At 44.8% G+C, this 17,495-nt stretch overlaps 1 protein-coding gene across 4 annotated transcripts in view; it reads right to left on the reverse strand.

Moving 5' to 3' along the window:
• The window catches only part of KMT2A (lysine methyltransferase 2A), a 301,152-nt gene that overhangs the window by 189,943 nt on the left and 93,714 nt on the right, over positions 1–17,495 (reverse strand). For all 4 annotated transcript variants that reach the window (XR_004536758.1, XM_033917957.1, XM_033917958.1 and 1 more), the window contains exon 13: positions 6,635–6,755. Coding sequence is in view for 3 of the 4 variants with exons in the window: in XM_033917957.1 (XP_033773848.1) it covers positions 6,635–6,755 (121 nt within the window). In the remaining variant the exon portion in view is untranslated. The remainder of the gene's footprint in view (positions 1–6,634; positions 6,756–17,495) is intronic.

Consider the following 17,495-nt stretch of genomic DNA (forward strand, 5'->3'; position numbering starts at 1 on the left):
AATTGGACCAAGGTGACCCCGTAGACATCGTATATCTAGATTTCCAAAAAGCCTTCGACAAGGTGCCCCACGAACGCCTACTGAAGAAACTGTGGAGTCACGGGGTGGAAGGGGACGTGCACAGATGGATCAAAAATTGGCTGGCGGACAGGAAGCAGAGGGTAGGAGTAAAGGGGCACTACTCTGACTGGATAGGGGTCACAAGTGGTGTTCCGCAGGGGTCAGTGCTGGGACCACTGTTGTTCAATATATTTATCAATGATCTAGAAACGGGGACAAAGTGCGAAGTTATCAAGTTCGCGGATGACACAAAATTTTCCAGAACGGTCAGAACTGTTGAAGAATGCAAAGACCTGCAGAGCGACCTGAACAAACTGAGTGAGTGAGCAAAAAAAATGGCAGATGAGCTTCAATGTGGAGAAATGTAAGGTCTTGCACATAGGGAAGGGGAACTCCAGGTACAGCTATACGATGGGAGGGAGGGTACTCGGGGAAGGCAGCCAAGAAAAAGATCTGGGGGTATTGGTGGATAACACAATGAAGCCGGAGGCGCAATGTGCAGCGGCCTCAAAAAAAGCGAGCAGAATGCTGGGCATTATCAAAAAGGGTATCACTACCAGAACGAAGGAAGTTATCCTGCTACTGTATCGAGCAATGGTGCGCCCACATCTGGAATACTGCGTCCAATACTGGTCACCATACCTCAAGAAGGACATGGCAATACTCGAGAGGGTCCAGAGGAGAGCAACGAGGATGATAAAGGGTATGGAGAACCTCTCATATGCCGAACGGTTAGACAGGCTGGGGCTCTTTACCCTGGAAAAGCGGAGACTGAGAGGGGACATGATACAGACTTATAAAATCATGAAAGGCATAGAGAAGGTGGAGAGGGACAGATTCTTTAAACTAGCAGGGGCAACTAAAACAAGAGGTCACTCAGAAAAACTGAGAGGAGACAGATTCAAAACAAATGCAAGAAAGTTCTTCTTCACTCAACGGGTGGTAGACACCTGGAACGCGCTTCCCGGAGAGGTGATAAGCCAGAGTACAATTCTGGGGTTCAAAAAGGGACTGGATGACTTCCTGGAAGCGAAGGGAATAACGAGGTACAGATAGAGGTTTACCTCACAGGACATTGAGCAAATAGGATATGGACTTTTTAGGTTAGGTAGGGAACATTTTCAGGTCATGGACCTGGAGGGCCGCCGCGGGAGCGGACTGCCGGGCGCGATGGACCCCTGGTCTGACCCGGCGGAGGAAATGCTTATGTTCTTATGTTCACCCCTCTCTATACCTTTTCTAATTCCGCCATATCTTTTTGAGATACGGCAACCAGAACTGCATACAGTATTTGAGGTGTGGCCATACCATAGAGTGATACAAGGACATTTTTTAACATTTTCATCTTTGTTTTCCATTCCTGATGATTCCTAACATTCTATTTGCTTTCTTAGCTGCCGCACATTGAGATGAGGGTTTCAACGATCTTCAACAATGCTACCTCCTGGGCAGCGACTCCTAACATAGCGCCCAGCATCACATAGAGCACAATTACTTACCATAACAGGTATTATCCATGGACAGCAGGCAGATATTTTCACATGTGGGTGACGTCATCCATGGAGTCACGGTACAGACAGCTTTAAAAGTGTATTGCCACTTTAAGAACTTGAGAAAGTTCACAAACTGCCCACACCACATATGAGCGAGTGCCTTCCCTCCCGACATCACTTGCGGCTCCTCAGTTCCATAAGCAAGTTAGGAAGCCAACCAGGGGAAGTGGGTGGGTTGTGAGAATATCTGCCTGCTGTTCCTGGATAACACCTGTAAGTAACTGTGCTTTATCTCAGGACAAACAGGCAGCATATTCACATGTGGGACTCCCTAGCTTATTAGAATGGGATGGAGGAAGTGTTGGCTATTAGGAAATTAAGTTTTGTAATACTGCTTGGCCGAAGTGACCATCCTGTTTGGAATAAGATTCCAGATAATAGTGTGATGTGAATGCATGAACTGAGAACCAAGTAGCAGCTTTACAGATTTCATCAATAGGAATGGAGTGTAGGAAAGCAACTGAAACTCCCATACCTCTGACTTTGTGGGCTGTGTCTCGACTTTCCAGTTGGAGCCCAGCCTGAGAATAACAGAAGGCTATACAAACCACCAACCATGTAGAAATCGTTCTCTTGGAAAGGGGACGTCCCAACTTGTTATGATAAAAGGAGACGAAAGGTTGAGAAGAAGTTCTAAGTGGTTGAGTTCTCTGCAAGTAGTAAGCCAATGCTCTTTTGTGTGAAGAGCTATCTCTCCAGGATGAGAATGAGGCTTAGGAAAAAAACACTGGAAGTAACAACAGATTGATTGAGATGAAATTCAGTGATGACTTTAGGCAGGAACCTTGGATGGGTGTGAAGCATAACTTTGTCATGGTGGAAAACTGTGATGGGTGGGTCCATCACCAGCGCCTGAAGTTCACTTACTCATCGAGCAGAAGTAAGGGAGATGAGAAAAACTACTTTCCAAATGAGGTATTTGAGATGAGTCATAGACATTGGTTTGAAAGGAGGCTTCATTAATCTAGCTAGAACCACATTGAGATCCCAAACCACTGGACATTGAAAAGTCCTTTCATAAATCTGGATACAAGAGGATGAGCAGTGAGAGGTTTTCCCTCAACTGGTCTATGAAAAGCGTTGATAGCACTGAGATGAACTCTAATTGAAGTGGTCTTGAGATCTGAATTGGATAAATGTAGAAGGCAATCCAATATGAAAATACAGAGGTGGATTTAGCATCATGATGATGAAGAGTACACTACGTGGAAAACTGTTTCCATTTCTGCTGATAACACTATTGTGTAGACAAACGGTTTTCGCGATGCTTTTAAGATAAGTCTGACAATCAGGGAAAGATGAAGGTCATCTGATGTCAGCCCGAGAGGTACCAAGCTGTCAGGTGCAACGATTGAAGATTGGGATGCAGAAGAGATCCATGACTCTACTTGAGAAGAGATGGAAAAATCTGAATAGGGATTGGTTCCTTGATACTGAGTTGAAGCAGAAGTGAAAACCAGGGTTGTCTGGGCCACCGAGGAACTATGAGAATCATGGTGACCTCCTCCTGTTTGAGCTTGACAAGTGTCTTGAGGATGAGAGAGATTTGGGGAAACATATAGAGAAACTTGTGTCCAATCCAGTAGAAAAGCATCTGCTTCCAGATGTGGAGGAAAGTACTTCCTGGAGCAAAACTTGTTTTCAATCAACTTTCAGACTTTGTAGATAGAACTCAAGTTCTACACCCAAATCAGACTGGTTTCCGCAAAAATCATTCTACTGAATATTCTCTCCTGGGACTAACTACTACTATTCATTATCATTTAGATCAGTGGTTCCCAAACCTGTCCTGGAGGACCCCCAGGCCAGTCGGGTTTTCAGGATAGCCCTAATGAATATGCATGAGAGAGATCTGCATATAATGGAGGTGCCAGGCATGCAAACCTGCTCCATGCATATTCATTAGGGCTAGCCTGAAAACCCGACTGCCCTGGGGGTCCTCCAGGACAGGTTTGGGAACCACTGATTTAGATCATCACAAATCTGTTCTTCTCATTTCTTTGGACATTGCAGCGGCATTTGATATTATTGATCATCAACTCTTACTTCAAAGATTAGCTTCAATTGGCATTGCCAATCAGGGTCTTGAATGGTTTAAATCCTATTTCTCTAACAGATTCTCTACCATTCATTTCAACGGCTTGACTTCTAAACCATTTCATACTGAACAAGGAATTCCTCTTGGCTCCATACTATCCCCTCTACTTTTCAATATTTATCTTGCTCCACTGTTAATGCTCTGTCAATCTATTGGATTTACAGTACAGTATATGTTTACGCTGATAATCTTCAACTTCTGCATATCGACCCCTTTGATTTAAACGATATCTCTTCTATTAATCACAAATTAACTAAAGTAAACGACTGGCTAACATCATACATGCTATCCTTAAGCATCACAAAAACCAAAATCGTTTTTTTCTCTTGGAAAGATGGTCAAGCACCTAATATCACCAATTTCTTTTGATCAAATTCCATTAGACTATTTTAACAGTAAAAATCTTAGTTCTTATTGATAAAAATATCTCCTATCGCTCTCAAATGAGTTCTCTCATTAAAAACTGTTTCTATAAGCTAAGGATATACAACGGCCTCCTAGCGACACAGGCAGAGAAACTGGACCCCTCCATTACTAACCTGTTGACAACTTCAAGTGACTTTAAATCATTCCGGAAAGAAATCAAAACTTTGCTATTCAAAAAGACTATACAACCTTCACATACCCCCTCTACACAAACTACCGCTGACTTCCTACCCCTCCACTAATATCTCCCCAATGACCCTATCAAGTAACCAACCCTAAACTTCCTCTTCCCTTCTAGTAATCCTCAACTCTCCCCCTTCCTCAATTTCTCCCCTTCGCCTCTTCTATTTAACGCCCCCCAAATTGTAACTCCCCTGCATCAACTGTGTAAGCGTCCTCTGCATCTACTGTGTAAGCGCCCCCTAAATTGTAACTTCCTGGAAATGTCCAGCTATGTTATACTGTGATCCGCTTAGAACTGCAAGGTACAGGTGGAATAGAAGTCACCAATGTAATGTAATGTAATGTAATCTTTAGTTCCTCTCCTTGACCTCAAATCTCTCCAGACTCTAATTCATTCTCTTATAATCTCTAAAATAGACTACTGTAATTCACTATATAAAGGTTTATATCAAAAGGACATTAGATGACTTCAACTAATACAAAACACAGCAATAAAAATTATCATTAACTCAAAAAAATCTGATCACGTTACTCCTCTGCTAAAAAACATCCACTGGCTTCCCATTCATCATCGGATCATCTATAAAACCGCCCTCCTCACCTTCAAGACTCGGCAGACTAACGAACCAGCATTTATTGACAGACTACTTATTCTACATGACTCTCCTAGAATTTTAAGATCCTCATCACAATATTTACCCTTAATGTTCCATCTCTAAAAATAATAGGTACTCGCCGATCATACATTTTCTCCGTAATAGCACCCACTATTTGGAATTCACTACCTTTACAGTTAAGAGTAGAACAAAACTTGACTAAATTTAAGAGCAGCTTAAGATGTTTCCTTTTTAAAGATGCATATGATTAATCTAACTGACTCAATTTTGAGAAATCTTACCCATTTTTAAATCTCTTACTTTTTTATAAATTTCATAATTTTCCCCATCCTTTCCTTTCGTTTCTTCCATCTGTGGTTTTTTTTTAATTGTAATTTTTTTTCCACATTCTCCTTTTGTTTAATTCCTCCTCCCGATTTACTATGTCTGTCCTTGTACTGTCTTTACCCATTATTTTATTTCTGATTTTAATTGTACAACGCTTTGAAATATATTGTAAAGCGTTTTATCAAATTTTAAATAAACTATAAACTATAGTTACTTCAGATCTTAAACAACAATTTCAGAAGTGATTTGCTGATTTGGATGCCAATACTAGGGAAATTAGATTGTTTCAAAATCCGTTTGACTGTGATGATGCTGATGTCCCAAGTCAAATTCAAATGGAAATGATTGAACTTCAGGCAAATGAACATATTAAATTAAAGATAAATACAAGGAAGGAAACTTGATCAATTTTTATAAATTTTTGAACTCTGGAGCAGTTTTCAAATTTGAAGAAATTTGCTTGTAAATTTATCTCCATTTTTGGGACAATGTATTTTTGCAAACAAACTTTTTCCTGAATGAAATATATCAAGTCAAAATACAGGGCAAATTTATCTGATGAACATTTGAAGTCGCTACTTATAATTAGTGTTTCAAAATTTGAAAACAGTTCCATCATTTACATTAATGGTTTTTATTATAATTTGTGATGAAAATATGAGAATTTGCTGGTAGTGTTCATCATTAATATATGATAATTTAATTTCACATACTATGTAATTAGTTTATAAAATTTTCTGCTTTCAATAAAACTCAGATCTTGAGTTATTTATCTTTTTTTTTAAATACGGCCTGCTTAAAAGTGTGTAAGTATCCAATGTGGCCCTCGTACTGCAAGTCACCTTGACCCTACTTAGGCATAGTGCGACCCATGAATTCCAACTTTAACAGTATGTATGTATACATACACACATGCGCGTACACATATTTACATCAGCTAGAGACAAAACTGGCAGAGCAAGGGGAGAAACCTCAGAAGGCGGAAGCCCCTGCGGATTGCCCATTTTCAAATTAGATGTGTTCTTTCACTGTTTTTTTTCATACAATCCATCCTGTTAAAGTTTTGGAGATTTATTTAACCCCCAAAAAGGCTAACATTTTTTGTAAAATTCTCTACAATTTCCACTGGAATAGAAAGAATAAAATGCAATGGCAGAGAAAGACGAACCTATAATATAAATGAGGAAAGGGGTTTGGGTAGACGGCAAAAGATGGTTTAAAAATGATGTTTAAAAATTCAAATGAAAAGAAGAAAATTCAACAAGATTAGAAAATAGCTGCCTATGTCATGTTTTAGAACTGGTGTTATTCCCCCCCCCCCTTCCCTTTTCAGCTCTGACCTCACAAACCCTTGTCTGGAGACATCTCACCTTTAGCGAATAGCTTGGCACAATCATGACACAAAGAGAAATCGTGAGACCACTGGGCATCCCAGCCTTTGCCAGGTGTCGTGGCACCACAGCTCTTACAGTGCACACATTTGGTACAGATCTGCAAAGCAAAGTCAGAGAAGGAAGATTTAAGATGAGAGCTTCCCAAACTGTGGGTCAGGACCCCAAATGGGTCACAAAACTCACTTTTGAGGGTTGTAACTCTGGTGGACTCTATAGGTAAATAATCATTCTCCAGTTCTGGAAGGATGGAGGCAAAGGAGATTATGTACTTACCCTGGTAAGATCTTTTCCAGAAGATAGGTGAGACATTCTAGACCAGGGGTGTCCAACCTTTTGGCTTCCCTGGGCCGCACTGGCTGAAAAAAATGTTTCTGGGGCTGCACAAACACGCAAACGCTGCAGCAAGACAGAGGAAGGAGCCAGCAAGACAGTAAACACTCTGGGGCAGCAGAGGAAAATACTGCATCGCCCTTGACCGGGGCTGCACAAAATACTTCACGGGGCCGCAGGTTGGACATCCCTGTTCTAGACCATAGGGGTTATTTCCCACTACTCACATGGTCTGCAGAAGAAATCCATTTCAGGTTTTTCACTCTGCCTCTAGTATAGTTCACAGGCTAGTTTAGCCCCCTCTACCAGTGAGTACCCAAGCATAGAGACAAACACTCATCTGTGAAGTAGAGGCACCTGTAACGACAGGCTTAACTATTGCTCTGCTCAAACAACTAAACAGCACTGTTAACCACCAACAGAGGCATCAAAGGAGTTCAGAAGTACTCCCACGACAAGGTATACATATATACAAACTATTTTTAACCCCAAAGGGTTGACCAGTCTCCAAGAAATAGATTGGATAAGCAGAAGGAGACTGAAATTTGAAACAGGCACAGCAAGGACAGAGCGGGTGTCTAGGATGTTTTACCTATCTACTGGAAAAGATCTTACCAGGTAAGTAGATAATCTCCTTTTCCAGTGCAATAGGTGAGAGGTTCTAGATCAGGGCTGCCCAATTCTGGTCCTCGAGATCTACTGGCAGGCCAGGTTTTCAGGATATCCACAATGAACATGAATGAGAGAGATTTGCATACCAAGAAGGCAGTGCAGGCAAATCTTTCTCATATTCATTGTGGATATCCTGAAACCTGGCCTACCAGTAGATCTCGAGGACCGGAATTGGGCAGCTCTGTTCTAGATCATAGGGATGTACAAAAGCAATCCCCCAAGAAAGCGAAGGTGAGCTTGCTATGCCAGCCCCTAAGACCAAATCCCTAAATGGCAGAGTCCTGTCTGGCAGCAACATCCATTGTAGCACTTGGCAAACTTTATGGTCCCAAGAGAGAGCAACCAGAAAAAAAGAGTTTGGAGAATTAAATCCCAGAAAGAAGCATCTTACAGCTGGTCAAAAGAAGCCCTGGCAAAGCCAGACAGCACCACATTAAGATCCTAAATTGGGAATGGATTCTTAATGGGTGGCCAGACCTGAAGATATGTTTGTAAAACCAAGCAACAACCAGATGCAACTCCAAAGAGCACTGCCAATTCTGGGATCTAGAATCAGAAAGACCGGCCACCAGTATCTGCCACCATGAAGCCTTATCTAGACCCGTTTGGAGACAGTAAGGACCCGCGACATCCGAGTCGAATAAGGGTCCACCTGTTCTTGGTCACTCCAGTGCTTTAAAGGTCTTCTACGCCTTAGAGTAAGCCGTTATCAAGGATGACTTGATAGACCTAAGAAGCTTTAGCTATGACAAGCTCCGAATAGCCTTGATGTGGTTGTTGTTTTTTAAAACTGCACGTTGAAGCAGCTAAGCTGTACGAGCAAAACGACTCTGATCCTTCATGGCAATTGGGCCTGGGTGAGGTCAGGAAAGACACTCAGGTACAGATTGTATGCCACCCACAGCCGCATTAGATCCATGCACCTTGGCCTCTCATGCAAATCAAGCGCCACCAAAAGGACACAGCCGGGGTGAGTTGTAATCCTCCGAAGGACCCAGCCGAACAGCAGCCAAGGTGGAAAAAGACAGAAGAACCTCCGGAGGCCACAGTTTCTCGAGAGCATCAAGTCTCTCGCTTCCGAGCCAGATCTGCGACTGAAGAAGCGTGAAACCATCTTGTTTTGCGCCATGGCCACGAGTTCAAGGCAGGGCTAACCCCAGAACCTCACAAGTGCCCGAAACGCTTAGTGTGCTCGGGTCCACTCATCCGGAACTCTAGACTGATGGCTGAGGAAGTCTGCTGGAACGTTGGCTACCGCCTCCACAGGCGCTGCCGTCAAAGCCAGGAGAAGACATTCTGCCCAAAGGAAAAGAAGTCAAGCCTCCTGAGCCAACAGAGTTCTTGGTTCCTCTCTGACGATTAACAGAGGCCACTGTCATCAATGATTGACCACTGCTGTGGTGACGGAGTCCAACAGTCCTGAAAAGGACGACGATCGTGGCTACTACAATCCAGGAGGCAAAGCTTAATGGAACGCTCTAGCAGACTCAGCTCTAAGACGTCTCGGTTGGGGGGCACAGTGAGAGAGAAAGGCATTTGGAAGAGGATGCATGCGTGCGTTCGTCCAGGGAGCTTGGAAATCCTGGAACCCACAATCTGTAGGACATCCCACGCTGAAGGGGCCACCATCTTTAATATCTCTGAAATCTGCGGACCACTGGATGTGCATCTGAGTGGGCGGAGGTGCGAAAACATAGCCCATGCGTTGTGGAGCACCGCTGAGCCCCCTAAGCATGCTACACAGTCTGCGCTCGCCCGCCACTTAACAGGGAGTGAGACTAGGTCAGGGACGGCCCTGAGCTCCAAGAAAGACTAAGCAGACTGGCTAACAGGTACCCCCCAAAGGGATTGGCCTGTCCGCGACAGACTGAAGTCTGTGAATTCTTGAGCAGAGCTTAAAATCCATTTTAAACGCAAAAATACCCGCAAAAGGGACTAAACTACGTCAAATTAAAATAATAAAAATTGGGGATGGCAGAATCTACACAGCTGCAGCCATGCATGCAGAAGACTGCTAGAGGGTGCTAAACTAGCCTGTGAAGTTCACTAGAGGCAGAGTGAAAAACCTGAAATTGATTTCTTCTGCAGATCATGCGAGAAGTGGGGAAATAACCCCTATGGTCTCTAGAATGTCTCACCTAATGCACTGGAAATAGCATTAAGCACAGCAAGAACTGCAGGCTTTAACCATGACATTAGAATGCCAACTTGTCATCTAGCCCAAGCTCTGGTTAAAACTCATTTTTAATGGTTGTCCACAATATTTATCATAGGAGAAATCTGTTCTTTGAGGTAGAGAATGACACGGGTACAAATTTTTCCCCATCCAAACTCATTTTCCCATCTTGTCCCGGCGAGTTCTTTTCCTGTCCCTGCCCCATTCCTGCAAGTTCTGTTCTCATCTGCACAAGCCTCAAACACTTTAAAATCATAAGTGTTCGAGGCTTATCTGGTTAAGGCAGAATTTACAGGAATGGGGAAGGGACAGGGACAGGGACAGAGACAAAACTCACAGGGACAGGATGGGGAAATTCTCTACATTGAGGTTCAATAAGGGCTGCTCTAGAAATCAGAAAGACATAATTCTGCTTTATTGGGAAACTCTTTTTCCTGCTTTCTTTTACCTGCTTGAGTGTTTTCAGTTTGAAATATAGAACATAACAGAAGTGAAAGACTGATTAGTAGGGTTGTCTAGAACAGTGGTTCCCAACCCTGTCCTGGAGGACCACTAGCCAGTCAGGTTTTCAGGATAGCCCTAATATAATAGAGGTGATAAGAATGTAGATCTGCCCCGTGCATATTCATTAGGGCTATCCAGAAAACCTGACTGGCTGGTGGTCCTGCAGGACAGGGTTGGGAACCACTGGTCTAGAAAAACCTAAAGTTGGAAAAACTGTGCAAATTTACATTTTCCCATGAATTTGATTGTGCTTGATCAGAAAATAATTTAAAAAACATTTTTAAAGCCTATTTTGTGGTCCCTCAAAACCACTGATTAATAGATAAAGCTCTGTTTTTCTTAAAATTTGCTATTATTTTTGCTTAATGGAGCAAATTTCTTGGTATTATAGCTATAACTTATGTTTTCAAACTCAGCAATGATACACTGATAAAAAGACATTCTATGTCAAGCCTGTTTTATTGATACACAGCAATAAATCATTACAGACAAAACACTAGAGTCTCCAATATACTTATTAAAAAAAAGGTGGGGTCAGATTCCTTAGAACTCCACAAATGGAAGATTAGGTTTTTACCTTAAATAATCGTCTTTCTGTTAGTCCCTGTAGGATGCAATACACTAGGCGTTCAATCCTTCCCACAATCCAGGAGTTGCAGAAGTCCAAATACTTTTCTAAGCATGTGCTCCTCCTAGCTTAGAAAGTGAGTTAAAGCCCCCTACAGTTCAATTCCAAAACCAAACAACCATAAGGGAACCAATCCAGGACAAATAAGGGGGCATTAGAGAACCTTCCCGGCAACAAACAATTTCTGTTAAGAGCAACTGTGCAAAAAGCACAGTTACTTACCGTAACAGGTGTTATCCAGGGACAGCAGGCAGATATTCTTGACTGATGGGTGACGGCACCGACGGAGCCCCGGTACGGACAATTTTAGAGTGATTGCACTCTAAGAACTTTTTAGAAAGTTCTAGCTCGGCCGCACCGCGCACGCGCGAGTGCCTTCCCGCCCGACAGAGGCGCGCGGTCCCTCAGTTAGTATAAGCCAACTAAGAAGCCAACCCGGGGAGGTGGGTGGGACGCAAGAATATCTGCCTGCTGTCCCTGGATAACACCTGTTACGGTAAGTAACTGTGCTTTATCCCAGGACAAGCAGGCAGCTATTCTTGACTGATGGGTGACCTCTAAGCTAACAAAAAAGAGGGATGGAGGGAAGGTTGGCCATCAAGAAAACAAATTTTGTAATACAGATTGGCCGAAGTGACCATCCCTTCTGGAGAATGCATCCAGACAATAATGAGATGTAAAAGTGTGAACTGAGGACCAAGTAGCAGCTTTGCAGATTTCCTCAATAGGAGTGGAACGGAGGAAAGCTACAGATGCTGCCATTGCTCTGACTCGATGGGCCGTGACAGAACCTTCCAGTGTCAGTCCGGTCTGAGCATAGCAGAAAGAAATGCACGCTGCTAGCCAATTAGACAACGTGCGTTTAGAAACAGGACGTCCCAATTTGTTCGGATCAAAGGACAGAAAAAGTTGGGGAACTGATCTGTGGGGTTTCGTACGCTGCAGATAGTAAGCAAGAGCCCTTTTACAATCCAAAGTATGCAGAGCTTGTTCCCCAGAATGAGAATGAGGTTTTGGAAAGAAAACCGGTAGAACAATGGATTGGTTGAGATGAAATTCCGAGACAACCTTGGGGAGAAACTTTGGATGTGTACGCAGAACCACCTTGTCATGATGAAAGACCGTAAAAGGTGGATCTGCAACCAGTGCATGAAGCTCACTGACTCTCCTGGCAGAGGTAAGAGCAATAAGGAAAAGTACCTTCCAAGTGAGAAATTTGAAAGGAGAAGTAGCTAAAGGTTCAAATGGAGGCTTCATTAACGCTGAAAGAACCACATTGAGATCCCAGATAACCGGAGGGGCTTTAAGAGGTGGTTTCACATTGAAAAGCCCACGCATGAACCTGGATACCAGGGGATGAGCTGAAAGAAGTTTTCCATGGACTGGCTCATGAAAAGCTGCAATGGCACTGAGGTGGACCCTGATGGAAGAGGACTTCAGGCCAGAATCAGACAAAGAAAGAAGATAATCCAACAACGTCTCCACCGCTAGGGAAGTGGGATCAAGATGATGAAGAAGACACCAGGAAGAAAACCTCGTCCACTTTTGATGGTAACATTGTAGAGTGGCTGGTTTCCTGGAGGCATTCAGAATGGAACGAACGGGCTGAGATAAAAGAGTATCAGTCGAGTTCAGCCCGAGAGATACCAAGCCATCAGGTGTAGAGACTGGAGGTTGGGATGCAGAAGGGTTCCCTGCTGTTGCGTAAGCAGAGAAGGAAACAGAGGAAGAAGAAAAGATTCCCTGGAACTGAGTTGAAGTAGAAGGGAGAACCAATGTTGCCTGGGCCACCTCGGAGCAATCAGAATCATGGTGGCTCGTTCCCTCTTGAGCTTGAACAAGGTTCTCAACATGAGAGGCAGAGGAGGGAAGGCGTACAGGAACAGATTCGACCAGTCGAGGAGAAAAGCATCTGCTGTTAGACGGTGTGGAGAGTAAAGTCTGGAGCAGAATAGGGGCAGCTGATGATTGTGAGGAGCTGCAAAGAGGTCTATCTGAGGAGTGCCCCATTGATTGAAGATAGAGTGCAGAGTTACAGGATCGAGTGTCCACTCGTGAGGTTGGAGAATTCTGCTGAGTTTGTCTGCTAAGGAATTCTGTTTCCCTTGAATGTATATAGCTTTCAGGAAGAGATGATGATCTATGGCCCAAGTCCAGATCTTCTGGGCTTCCTGGCATAAAATGCGAGAGCCTGTCCCACCCTGTTTGTTGATGTAGTACATCGCAACCTGATTGTCTGTGCACAACAGAAGGACCTGAGGAAAGAGAAGGTGTTGGAAGGCCTTGAGGGCGTAAAACATCGCTCTGAGTTCCAGGAAATTGATTTGATGTTTCCTCTCCTGGGCTGACCAAAGACCTTGAGTCTGGAACTCGTTCAAGTGAGCTCCCCATGCATACAGAGAGGCGTCGGTGGTGATGACTAGTTGATGAGGAGGCTGATGGAACAGAAGACCTCTGGATAGATTTGAGGATACCAACCACCATTGCAGAGACTGACGAAGAGATGATGTCACAGATATGTGTCGTGAGCAAGGGTCCGACGCTTGGGACCACTGGGTCGCAAGGGTCCATTGAGGAGTGCGCAGGTGAAGACGGGCATGAGGTGTGACATGAACTGTGGATGCCATGTGTCCCAAGAGCACCATCATTTGCCTTGCTGAGATGGACGGCAGAGGAAGTACCTGGTGACATAGAGACTGAAGGGTCTGAAGACGATTGGATGGCAGGAAAGCTCTCATGAGGAGTGTATCCAGGATCGCTCCAATGAATTGAAGTCTCTGAGTGGGAATGATATGGGATTTGGGTAGATTGATCTCGAATCCCAGAAGTTGTAGAAACTGGATGGTTTGGTTGGTGGCCAGAAGGACCGCTTGGGCAGAAGTGTCTTTGATCAACCAATCGTCCAGGTAAGGAAATACATGCAGGTGGTGAGAGCGTAGAAAAGCCGCCACCACAATGAGACATTTGGTGAATACCCTTGGAGATGAGGCAAGACCGAAGGGCAGCACCTTGTACTGGTAATGACAATGTGTAAGCCTCTTTGAGATCGAGGGAGCATAGCCAGTCGTTTTGATTTAGAAGGGGATAAAGGATGGCTAAAGAAAGCATCTTGAATTTTTCTTTTACTAGATGAATGTTGAGATCGCGAAGATCCAGGATGGGTCTGAGATCTCCTGTCTTTTTGGGAACTAGAAAGTAGCGGGAGTAGAATCCCTGCCCCTTTTGATCTAGAGGAACTTCCTCTATAGCGTTCAGAAGGAGGAGGGATTGGACCTCCTGAATAAGGAGGGCTGATTGAGGACTGTTCAAAGCAGACTCTTTTGGCAGGCTTTGAGGTGGGAGAGTCTGAAAGTTGAGAGAGTAGCCGTGGCGGATGATGTTGAGGACCCATTGGTCCGAAGTGATTACTTCCCACCGGCTGAGGAACAGAGAAAGTCGACCTCCTATTGGTTGAGGCAGGAGAGCAGGAATAGGGATACTGGCTATACTGCGGAGAATGAAGTCAAAAGGGCTGTGACTTTTGCTGAGGAGGTTGTTTTACAGCTTGTTGCTGTTGCTGTTGTCTGGGAGGCTGACGTTGCTGTTGCCTCTGACGCCTAGGTTGTTGAGCAGTGGTAGGCAATGGACGGGCTGTGAAACGGCGTTGATAGGCCGATTGCTGCCTGTATGGTCTTGGCGGAGGAGGCTTCTTTTTATTCTTGAGCAGGGTATCCCAGCGCGTCTCATGAGCAGAGAGCTTTTGTGTGGTTGAGTCCATGGAATCCCCAAAGAGCTCATCCCCTAGACATGGGGCATTGGCTAACCGATCTTGATGGTTAACATCAAGCTCGGATACCCGAAGCCAGGCCAAACGACGCATAGCTACTGACATTGCTGTCGCTCTGGATGTAAGTTCAAAAGTGTCATATATGGATCTCACCATAAACTTACGCAATTGGAGAAGAGACGACAAGCATGTGTGAAAAGCGGAATGCTTTCGTGAAGGAAGATATTTCTCGAAAGAAGCCATGTTGGTAAGGAGATGCTTTAAATAAAAAGAAAAATGAAAAGCATAATTACTAGCCCTATTAGCTAACATAGCATTTTGGTAGAGCCTCTTACCAAATTTATCCATGGCCCTTCCTTCTCTGCCAGGAGGGACAGATGCATATACACTGGCTCCTGAAGTCTTTTTAAGGGTGGATTCGACAAATAAGGATTCATGTGGAAGTTGAGGTTTGTCAAACCCAGGAATGGGAATTACCTTATATAGAGAATCCAGTTTACGTGGGGCCCCTGGGACAGTTAAAGGAGTCTCTAAATTCTTATAGAAAGTTTCCCTCAGGATGTCATGAAGGGGAAGTTTCAAAAATTCCTTTGGAGGCTGATCAAAATCAAGGGCATCCAAAAAAGCTTTAGACTTTTTGGATTCAGCCTCCAAAGGAATGGACAAGGACTCACACATCTCTTTCAAAAAACTAGAGAAAGAGGAAGTGGCCTGTTTGGAGGATGGGTCAGGGACAGCCGAATCCTCCTCCTCTGAGGAACATTCTCCTTCAGAAAGAAAGGGTTCCTCTGAGTCTCCCCACAGATCAGGGTCCCTTACATGGGAAGAATGGTCCCGAGACTCAGGTGTCGACGTTTGCATGTGTCGGGTTTTGCGCATCGACTTACCCGACCTCATCGATACCGTGTCCGGAGAAGTTATCGGACGCACCGGTGCCGAAGTCTGCACCGATTGATGGTGAGCTCTCGGCTCCGGTGCAAGGACTGGCATCGATACCGATGAGGTTAGGTGAAGCGGTACCGAAACAGTGGAAGCGGTTAATACAGGTTCCACAATCGGTACCGATACAGGTTGTTCAACAACCGGTACCGATGGCTCGGTGCGAACTGGCACCGGAAGGTTCGGTGTCATGATAGCAGGAAGGAGTCGTTCTAATTGCTCCTTCAGCTGCACCTGAAGGATGGCCGTAATGCGGTCATCGAGGGATGGCACCGGTACCGCTTTTTTCTTCTGCGGTACCTGCGGTGCCGCTCGACGCCCCGGAGATGAGGAGCCCGATGTCGAGGGACTCACCTCTATAGGGGCGGAGCGCTTCCGCTGGCGTCGAACCGGCGGCAGGATTGGGCTCACTGCACTCGAGGCCGGAAGACGTTCCAGCGGGGAAGGCTTCTTAGCCGGCTTACCTGACTGTTGGGATGCCGGTGTGGAATCACGCGGCGTCGAAGACGAGGGTGCCGACTGAATCGGTGCCGAAGCCGGAGTCGAGGGAACGGGGTCGGACATCTCGGCACCGAACAACAATCGCTGTTGAATTAAGCGATTTTTTAAAGTTCGTTTTTTCAAAGTAGCACAGCGGGTGCAAGAAGAGGCCTGATGCTCAGGACCCAAACACTGTAAACACCAGTTGTGTGGGTCCGTGAGAGATATAGGCCTAGCACACCGCTGGCACTTTTTAAAACCCGGTTGAGGGGGCATGAAAGGAAAAACGGCTTCCGCCAAATCGAAGGCCGAGGCTTCGATGGTGGCAGAAGGCCCCGCCGGGGAAAACCGAAAATTGAAGAAAAAAATGAAAGATTTTTTTTTTTTTTTTTTTAACAAAATAAAAGAAAGAAAAAAGGCAAATTAAGCCAACGTTTACGCGAGCGGGAAGGCAAGATAGGAAAAAATTTCAACAGCCGTTGAAAACGCGTCTTCTTAGCTCCGCGGAAACTAAGAAACTGAGGGACCGCGCGCCTCTGTCGGGCGGGAAGGCACTCGCGCGTGCGCGGTGCGGCCGAGCTAGAACTTTCTAAAAAGTTCTTAGAGTGCAATCACTCTAAAATTGTCCGTACCGGGGCTCCGTCGGTGCCGTCACCCATCAGTCAAGAATAGCTGCCTGCTTGTCCTGGGATAATATGAAAACAAGTAACGATCAGGCACAAACAACATCAAAGCAAGTGCCATAAGGTGGTGAGAGGGGCCAAAAGAGACTATGAGGAAAAAATAGCCAAGGAGGCAAAAAATTTTAAGCCGTTCTTTTGATTAAAGAAATTTGACTCAATTACAACCTTCCATCAGGCAATTACAATGGCTCCCAATACCATCCCGAATAATTTTCAAATCGTCTTGTATCCTACACCAGATCCTATATGGAAGCTCAGCAGCCCCTCTCATCCAATTATTCTCTAATGTTTGGTCAACATCAAAAAGAATCCTTAACAGAATCCAACTAAATCTACCATCCACAAAAAAGCACAGTTATTTACCGTAACAGGTGTTATCCAGGGACAGTAGGCAGATATTCTCACGAATGGGTGAGATCACTGACAGAGCTCCGGTACGGACCACTTAAAAGTGCATTGCCACTTTAAATCTTTAGAAAGTTCACGATAGCCTGAACCACGCATGCGCGAGTGCCTTCCTGCCCGACGCAGGGCACACGGTCCCTCAGTTAAGATAAGCCAGCTAAGAAGTCAACCCAGGGAGGTGGGTAGGTTGTGAGAACATCTGCCTGCTGTCCCTGGATAACACCAGTTACGGTAAGTAACTGCTTTATCCCAGG

The sequence above is a fragment of the Geotrypetes seraphini genome, chromosome 13 (genome assembly GCF_902459505.1).
Source record: "Geotrypetes seraphini chromosome 13, aGeoSer1.1, whole genome shotgun sequence".
Classification (NCBI taxonomy): Eukaryota; Metazoa; Chordata; class Amphibia; order Gymnophiona; family Dermophiidae; genus Geotrypetes; species Geotrypetes seraphini.